We start from the raw sequence: 9398 nt of genomic DNA, 5'->3' as shown, positions 1-9398 counted from the left end.
GTTTTGTGTCCAGAAGAGCTACTATCCTCTTCTTTTCATCTTCTCCCCCTGTGTGGTCCTTTATTTTTCATTCCGTGCGCAATCGTTGTTGAGGTCGTAAGAGTGGGAAAGTACTGTAGTGCTAACAGTGCTTGCAACGGGCAGTTTTATCCTGGATACGAACTTGACCACAGGGTATAGGCATCACTCATTCTTGAGGCGTACCGATCAAATATCGTGTTAAGGACAGCGTGTTGAACACGTGACTCTGTCCTCTGTTTGCAGTCCAATTGAGTGTTTATCTACCTTGCAGAAATTAATCTTTTTATTCTAATATCTTTCTAACATCCTTCTTGAGTGTTTTATTGTTACAGACGCAACAATTTTCACTCCAAAGTGGCGACATCTATAGCTGCACCTTGTGGAAGTGGTAGTCGGTGTGTTGCTAGAGCTATGATGTTTGAAAGATTCACAGAGAAGGGTATAAAAGTTATCATGCTAGCACAAGAGGAAGGAAGACGGTTGGGTCATAATTTAGTTGGTACGGAGCAGATATTGTTAGGGATTATCGGTGAAGGAAGTGGGATTGCTGCAAAGGTTCTTAAATCTATGGGAATCAATATAAAGAATGCTCGATTGGAAGTGGAAAACATCATCGGAAGAGGTAGTGGTTTTGTTGCGGTACAGATACCATTTACTCCTCGTGCGAAGCGTGTTTTGGAGCTAGCACGAGAAGAGGCACGCCAACTTGGACATAATTTTTTTGGAACTGAGCATTTCCTGCTTGCTATACTCCGTGAGGGTGAAGGTGTAGCTTCTCGTGTACTTGAAAACCTTGGGGCCGACCCAGACAACATCCGCAAACAGGTTACCCGGATGGTTCATGGTGAAAGTACTGAAGAACCTGTAGGTGATTGCGTCGGAGGAGGCAGCAAGAACACTAAGTTGCATACAGTCAAGGAATGTAGCAAAATTTTAGAAAAACTGGAAGAGGATGGAAAATTAGATCTTGCTGTTGGATGGGTAGAAGCAATAGACCGTGTGAAGCAGACGAACGTGAAATGGCACATTGAACTTATCGTGCGAGCACATGAGGAAGCAAAACGTTTGGGTCATAACTACGTTGGTCCGGAACAGATATGGACATCCAATATCATTCATGTAAGCTGCTAGTTAATATTTCAGTATTTTATTATGTGTTTTAAGATCTCGTTTCTGGATTGCTGTTATATATTTGTATACAGGCGAGTTACATGTCTTCCATTTTGCTGTGTTTCCAAGGGTTAATATATAAGAGAGGTATCTAGGTGAAAGGCAAAATAATTAGAGATTGCAGAGTAGTATTCAGTCTTCTAGGAATTCCCAAATTCCGATCACCACCATTAGCCACTTGGCTCACCCCACTATACTCGCCAGCTTGTTTTTAGATCCAGCCTTTCTGTAGAGATCTGGAAAAACTTTGAACATACTAGATTCAACAACAAATTATCAAAAAAGGAAGACATTGTTACTGAAAGTCAAGGCAACTATTTTCTCATGGGTAAAAAAATGGGATGTTGCCAACAACTGTCTAGTACAGTGGTTAAGGCATCCTCTTTCGTGCATAGTGCGGGCGCGAGGTAGGGGTTTCGATTCCCATTAGGGAAGGTTGGAAACTCCATTTTCACCAATTTCTTCTATGGATAGAGCTGAGATTGGTTCTTGTTGATGCGATGGCGGTTGAATTAGCAGTGGGACTAGTCCAGTTTGTTAGGTCTGCTCAGGCGGGTGGGCCTAGCTGTGTCGTATCAAAAAAAAAGGATGTTTCCATAGACCAACTGCTAGATTCCATGATTTATATGTCCCTAGTAATGCTGGTATCAGCTCTTATAAATCGTGCTAAATTCCATCAAAACTTTTGTAAATGGGCTTGTCGGAACAGTAAATAATCACCACCAAAACAAAACTTTTGTAAATGGAAATGGGGCATTCCGAGAATCGAACTCGGGACCTCTCGCACCCAAAGCGAGAATCATACCACTAGACCAAATGCCCGGTATGTTGCATTTGACACAACTAAGGATTACAGTTCAGCTGGTTTCATACAAAACCAGCCACTATCACTTCAGGATCCATATTAGACTTGACCGATTCAAATATTAGATCTTTTTTTCCTAAGGTGTCTAACTAAAAGTCTGATACAGTTCTGTATGAATTATACTTTTTCATACGTTTTTTTTTTGCTTTGGTAGGTCAAAATGGTTCATTGAAGCAAAAAAAACATAATTACAAGAATTATAAAACGGGAGACTCTGGGCTTCCCCACCCCCATAAGCCAAGGGGCAAAATAAATAGTAACCAAATAGTATTAAAAGCTCAAAAAATAAGCTTTTAAACACAAATAAATAACAAAAAGAGGAAATCTATGAACTTAAAAACCTTTGGGTCCCTTATTTCCCACTCTAAAATTCATCTTCTTGGGTAGAAGTCCAGCAATTGTTTGTGTTAAGTCAGGGTCTCCATAATTCTCATTATATTCATCTTCATAAACATCATCATCATAATCATCTTCGTCAGAAGCATAATTACAGTCCGGAACAAGCTTAATAGGAGATTGAACTTGTTTTTTAGTCGAAACTCTATCAATTAAATTCTATTTTTCCTTAAAATATTCTTTTCTATAAATAGGATTTCTAATAAAATTTGTGCCGACCTTATCGTTCTTGATTTCGCTAACCTCATCCAGCTCTTCCTTAGACAGAAAATTTTTAGTCGTGGCTGAGTCTTTAACAATCTCTTTAGAAAGAGAAGTATTCTTTTTAGCCTTGGGAGGCCGAGGAGAAACACCCTTAACAATTACGAATCAGATATACTGAGCCGAATTCAGATGAATCCAATCCAAACTGAATCGGTAAGAACGTGAGTGGCGTGTAATAATTAATATAGTATGGGAAGGTTAAACTGAATTTGCATTTAATTTCTTGATTTTATGGAATCATTTCATTCATTATGCCTCACCAAATTATATTCTATGTTTGTTCTTCAGAAAAGGATGTGAAACCATGTGAACCTACCTTGGGTACTCCATATAGAATATATATATGTTGATGATGCACCAAAAAAAAAATCAATGATCATTAATTTGGTAACATGGGTTAATTTCATTGACCTCAACTACCAATAATATATAAGCTACCAACCAAGAAATGAAAACTGTAATGTGGTTCATGATTCAAGTTTGAAAGGCAGCTTGAAGGTTCTTATCAATCAAGGTACACACTTTTCCTCAAACTTAATTTCTTTTTCTTTTAATTCAATGAATTGGACACAAGTTTCTTCATTCTTGAAAATGATATGTTTGACAAACAAACCATACATGTTTTCTTGACATTGAATTTCCATTGGAAATCAGAAGTTGACCAAGAAAAACATTCAGAATTCTTTTTGCTTCTTCTTAAATTTGAATTTGTCGCCAACAGCAGCGGGGAATGATGATCAAGATGAAGAAAAGAGGTTCTAATGGTACTAGTACTACGACAACTTTGATGATCGGGATGACGGTTTCCGTCTTGTTTTTCTTGATTCACCGTCTTAGTACTGGCCTCTTATTCAATATCAATGATTCGATTTCATCGCCATCATCGTTAACGGAAAAATATCAAGGTACCACCCTAATCTTGAAACCATTTTTTCCCATCTTTTAACTGTTTAATATTGTTTTCATTATTTTCCAAGAAACAACTAAATCATCTGATTAGTTTAAGAGGCGTTCTAGACTTAATCATACTTGTTCTGGCAGGATTTGTTAAATCCGAACTGATCAAGGAAAAAACTCATGATGGTCATGACTTGATGAATATCATCGGAAAACAACCCAAACCAAAAACCAACCAATTCATCATCAACTGCGATACAAGTCACGATCGGTATGATCTTTGCATATTAAACAGCACAACAACCTTAGACCCAACAAATTCAACTTTTTATGTAGACGATGACCCATCATCATCAATTACGTCACCACCTAGTAAAAAAATTCATAAAATCAGACCATATCCAAGGAAATGGGAAAATTTCACAATGGCACGTATCAAGGAACTAACCATCGTCCCAACATCTACAAAAATTGACTGTCACATCCAACACCAAGCTCCAGCTCTTGTATTCAGTGCAGGTGGATACACAGGAAATCTCTTCCATGACTTCAATGATGGATTCATTCCACTTTTTGTAACTATGCGATCAACGTTCCCCAATGGGGTTGCCCCTATCCTCGTCGTCTCTCTTTGTCGTGAATGGTGGCTTCAAAAGTATGCTGAGTTACTTAGACAGTTCTCTCCTTACCCGATTATAAACCTCGACAACGATTCAAAAACTCATTGTTTTCCGTCTACAACGACTATAGGCCTCATTTCTCATGGTTACATGACTATAAACCCAACATTGTTACCCAACTCCGATTCATTTCTCAATTTTCGCAAGCTCGTTGGATCTGCTTACGACACAAAAACAAGCCATTATAATCAGCCAGCGCCTTCCAGACCGCGTCTAGTACTGACGAGTCGAACAGGTAGAAGTCGTGTCATTTTGAACCAAGCTGAAGTGATATTGCTAGCAAAAGAAGTTGGTTTCGAAGTATCAATATTCGAACCAAATGAGCACACATCATTAAAAGAAGCTTACAAACTGATAAACTCAAGTCATGTGATGGTGGGTGTTCATGGAGCTGCATTGACGCACTCATTGTTTCTTAGACCGAAGTCGATTCTTATACAAGTGGTACCAGTTGGGATAGATTGGCTTGCAGAGACATGTTTCGGGAAGTCGGCTAAAGATATGGGGTTAGAGTATATGGAGTATAGAATTAATGTAAATGAGAGTAGTTTGGTGGACAAGTATGGAAAGGATCATTTGGTTTTGAAAGATCCTAAGGCAGTCATGAAAGATAACTGGTCTAATACTAAGGATATTTATTTGAATGATCAGAATGTTAGAGTTGATTTGATTAGGTTTAGAAGGTACCTGACGAGTGCATACAAGAAGGCCAAAAATTTCATGGATGAACTGTAAATTGGCCAAAAATAAGTAAATAGTTTGATCATATGTATGCTCCAATTTTTTCATTAAATTTTTTAGTATTGGATCGTTGTACCATGATAAATTCTTTGGGATTCCTGATAAAAATGTTCAACGATTTACTGTCGAAAATGATTCCTTCAATGGCGTGTCATTTTTTATTCTAGCTATTGGCCGGAGAAGCCCTTCCCATTAACAGAGGCCCATGTTTTTTTACAGCAGTGCATCGTTATAGTGAGAAAACAACACTATTGCCTTATCTCAGTTAAAAAAAAGAAAAATTAAAAATGGAAGCCATCAACAGCTTCAATAAAGTCTAAAACCAAAAGCAAAAAAACATAGAATGCAAAAAAAAAAGGGGCATTCCGAGAATCGAACTCGGGACCTCTCGCACCCAAAGCGAGAATCATACCACTAGACCAAATGCCCAGGTGCTAACAGAAGCTAAACTCTTTATATAAATTATAAAATGTGTTAGCATATATTAAGAGTTTTACACATGAAGGTTAGCTCTAGCCCTGCACATATAATTGCACTTAAGGCATCAAGTAATTTCTGCATTCTTAATTTGCTACTATGTTTTGCCGTATAGCAAAATAAAATAAAATCCGAGTTCATGTATTAATCAACTTGGAAAAGGCATAATATCTCGAAATGAAATTTGCTATAATGAACTTCCACAGGTGTACGGTTCAAAAGAAAAATCACTTGGTTTGTAATCCTCACTCTTTACTGCAAAGTCTCAGCCCCACCGAAAGTACGAGGAACACCAAAGCTACATAACCTGACAAAGGTATATCTCTAAACCACCTTTAGACGTTTCTTCTGCAAATCCAATGACTGTTTGCCTCATCTCTTTCATTAACCAACTGCAGTGGTTTATGGAGTTCCTCTTCATTTTCTTTCTCAGATGGAATAGCTTTCTTCTCTCTTTCATTAACTATCTGCAGTAGTTTACGGTAGACGACTTCCTCTTCATTTTCTTCCTCAAATGGAGTAGCACTTGAAGAACTACAAAATAGACCTCGGAGGTGGACAGGTTAGGCGGATGAACTAACCAAATATTTTGTTAGTGAGACATTCCTCCATGGTGTGCCTTGTACAGCCAAGTATGACGCCTCCAAGTTCATCAGTCCTCAAATTCCTTGCTGTTACACTGCAGTTAGCACTTGGATGCCGCACAACTCTTTCCGGTAAATGGTTCGTCTGTTTCTTCCTCCCCGCCCCCATTTCTCTTAACCCAGATTATGCAAAACAAGATTTAAAATCGAAAATCATAACCAATACATTACGCACAGCATCATTACCAATATACACATCTATTTTTTAGTCAAAGAATTAGGCATCAAAGCAGTGCAAAATGCTAGTCGTATCGGATAACTCCAGCATGCGGCAAACAAAAGAACTGAGATTATACAAGCATATTAGCATACCCGTTTTTCTCGTTTGCAAATGATGGGCAGGAACCAAACGCATGATTGTAAGTTTGTAACATCAACAAGCACATAGAAACAGAAATTTTAGCACAAACCCCCAATTCAAAACACAACTAAAACGCCAACACTAACACCAAATCCAACACAAATCCTGAATCCACAATCAAAAGTAACATTCTTCGGATGCCGACAAAACACAAGCACAATTTGTCAAAAAAAAAAATAAAAAAAAATTGATCCATAAAGAATTTGTTGCCGACGTGATGAATTTGGAACTCAGGTTACACCCGATGACTTTACCCCCGTACTACAGTGACATCCGCATTTTTGTCAAAATTTAACATCAACCCATGAAATAAACAGAACCCACAACTTCAAACATCAAAAAAGAAAACAAATCCAAGATATAAAAATCAACAAAACAGTGAAAGAAAAATCATGTACAAGTACTATGAACTTTAAACTAGATGAAGGAGAAAGAACATTGTTTACCTCAGAAACAAGGTAGATTAAGAAGCACCTCAAGAAACCTAGAGAAATCTAGGGATCGAGGAATGGGTTTTCACTTTCAGTTCAAGAATGCAGACAGAAAATGTGACCGCACCAAAGAGGAATGGAAGCTCGAGAGTGTTTATGGGTGTGAGCTGTTCAAAATTTCTAAAAAGTGCAAATTTTGCACCTCTTATGATAATCTGTAACATGTAGTAAGATAACAACTTCAGTGCGTAAGAAAATTCTAATCTTTTGAAAAAAAAATTGACTAAGAAAGTCAATGAATCATACGTTTAAAGATCATTTGGAATTTTACAAGATCAGGATTGTCCCGGGTGTTAGGATTAGGTGGAAACCGAATTACATTTTTTAAGTAAAAATTAAATCAAGCAAAAATGGGTCATTTTTAATTTATTGCAATGTGAGAGTGGTCGAATGATTTTGCTTATTTTAGTTTGGGTGTTGTGGTCCTCGTGGATATCTTTTTCCTGGCTAAATTGGGACCTATGTTATTTAATTGGGGCCTATAACTACATGATAAAATAGGATCATTAGGAAGTAATTTGTACAAGCTCCTTATCCAGTATTTATATTAATGCCTAATATACCCTTATTAAGTTAGTGATGATTAATTAAATTAATAGTTATTAAATTAATAAGTATTTGAGTGGGATTATGATGTTTGGATTAGAGTAGAAATTTATTTTTCCTTTTTAAGGTTTGGAGGGAAAGAAGTAGAGGTAAAAAAGGAAAAACTAGGGGTGCATCAGATTATCATGATTTAGATCCTACCGAATTGGATTTAATTTTGAATGAAGAAGAGAAGGGAATCAAAGAATGCTTGAGGATATTATTCAAGCACAAAAACAATTTTGTCGGGAAGAAGAAGGTGATAATGCTTCTAATAAACAGGTATGGGTTGTAAAGATCTACAAACATGTATTTGCATGTCTCAATTGCCGAATAAGGAAAAAAAATTCAAAACTTTATCCCAGAATCGGTTTATTCGATAGCATAATATAAACCGATTCTAGGTTAAATCCCCAAATTGGGTACTGGAATCGGTCTTTGTTCATCACCTCATAAGCCCATTGTAGTAAATTTTTGACGCGATGGGTACGTGACTAGAATCGGTATTTGTTGGTTATGTGCATAATCCGATTTCTTCCCTTGAATAATCTCGTAGAATACACAAAGTTAACAATCGGTTTATTTTCGTTCATATGTAATCCGATTTTGGAGTTCCTGGAGAAATGTGAACCAAAATCGGATTATATGACACCAAAAGTGAACCGATTGTAGACTCTGAAAATTTTCCGACAATTCTTTAATCGGTCTTTATAGTTGCACATATAAACCGATTACTTATAATCGGTTCAATCGACTGTAACGTATAAACCGATTTTGAATCTTAAACTTTTTGATATTTTTTGTAGATTGTTGTCGCGTTTGAAGAAGATCAACCCGAAGCCGTATCTCTGCTGGGTCTTGATACCTCTGCCCACTATTTCACCTATTTGGAATGGGAAGATAGAGACGATGCAAAGCAATGGTTTATAAAAAAGGGAATAGAGATTAAATGCGCGTTATTTTTAGGCCGTCATTCAAGTAAATATCGTTTGGAATTTGTTTGTGAGAGAGGTGGAAAGCAACAAAGTCACTGGGCAAAGGACAGACTGTACGTGAAGAAGACGACAAGGGAATACATTACTAAATCAAAGAAGTATGATTGCCCGTTTAAGCTTATAGTTAATACACGCAAGAAACCTGATGATATTAAGGTATACAAGCACTCTAAAGTGTTGAATGGTTGTCATAATCATGATGATCCGGGCTCTTGTTGGACACGCGGCCGTTTGTGGGTTGAAACCACATCAATGGGAAACGGTAAGGTCGATGAAAGCGTATAAACCAAGTGATATCCTTAGGAAGATTAAGGAGGATGATAAGGATAACTTGTCCACTTTGAAGTAAATATACACGGCAAGAGCAGACTTTAGGAGGAGGTCATGGGATGGTAGAGCGGTTATGGAACAATCTCAGTGGTTAGCCGATCAACATGGATACACAATGAGGAAGAAAGTATTGGAAGGAAAAGTGACTCGTATTTTCTTGGCGCATCCGGAGATGATCAAGTTGGCACAATGCTTCTATCAAGTTTTGTTAATAGATTGTACCTACAATACCAACAAGTACAATATGCCGTTGTTAAACATTGCTTGCCATACTTCCGACAAGCAAACTTTCATGGTAGCATGGGGGTTTATGGATCGGAAGAATGATGTGAGTTTTACTTGGATGCTAGAGACCTTGAAGGAGATATACCGTGGCAATCGACCTCCGAGGATCATAGTAACGGATAAGGACCAAGCACTAATGAATGCCATTGGAATGTTTTTTCCGGATGCTAAGCATTTTCTTTGCACATGGAACATA

At 37.5% G+C, this 9398-nt stretch overlaps 1 protein-coding gene and 2 non-coding genes across 4 annotated transcripts; 1 reads left to right on the top strand and 2 right to left on the bottom strand.

Annotated features, from left to right (window-relative positions):
* Positions 1-1941: 1941 nt before the first annotated feature.
* On the bottom strand, positions 1942-2013 carry TRNAP-UGG. Its single transcript has one exon. It is a non-coding gene; the product is annotated as a tRNA-Pro (tRNA).
* A 1080-nt stretch (positions 2014-3093) lies between these two features.
* On the top strand, positions 3094-5099 carry LOC113329036 (protein O-linked-mannose beta-1,4-N-acetylglucosaminyltransferase 2-like). 2 transcript variants are annotated; one of them, XM_026576010.1, is made up of 3 exons: positions 3094-3230; positions 3438-3621; positions 3758-5099. In XM_026576010.1, the coding sequence occupies exons 2-3, from the start codon at positions 3447-3449 to the stop codon at positions 5026-5028; spliced, it is 1446 nt and encodes a 481-aa protein (XP_026431795.1). In that variant the 5' UTR covers positions 3094-3230; positions 3438-3446; the 3' UTR covers positions 5029-5099. The 2 variants fall into 2 exon arrangements, with proteins under 2 accessions (XP_026431795.1, XP_026431796.1); XM_026576011.1 differs by lacking the exon at positions 3094-3230 and having other exon boundaries at positions 3285-3621.
* Positions 5100-5391: 292 nt separating this feature from the next.
* TRNAP-UGG lies at positions 5392-5463 on the bottom strand. Its single transcript has one exon. It is a non-coding gene; the product is annotated as a tRNA-Pro (tRNA).
* Positions 5464-9398: the final 3935 nt, after the last annotated feature.

Source organism: Papaver somniferum, unplaced genomic scaffold (assembly GCF_003573695.1).
Source record: "Papaver somniferum cultivar HN1 unplaced genomic scaffold, ASM357369v1 unplaced-scaffold_115, whole genome shotgun sequence".
NCBI lineage: Eukaryota > Viridiplantae > Streptophyta > Magnoliopsida > Ranunculales > Papaveraceae > Papaver > Papaver somniferum.
The sequence above is the reverse complement of the archived record's forward strand: the minus strand, read 5'-3'. Positions and strand labels throughout refer to the sequence as shown.

Excerpts from the sequence above, each read along its gene's own strand:
- LOC113329036 (XM_026576010.1), top strand. The coding sequence starts at position 3,447 with ATGATGATCAAGATGAAGAAAAGAGGTTCTAATGGTACTAGTACTACG. Across the intron at positions 3,622-3,757 it reads GTTAACGGAAAAATATCAAG|GATTTGTTAAATCCGAACTG; the intron begins GTACCACCCTAA and ends TTGTTCTGGCAG.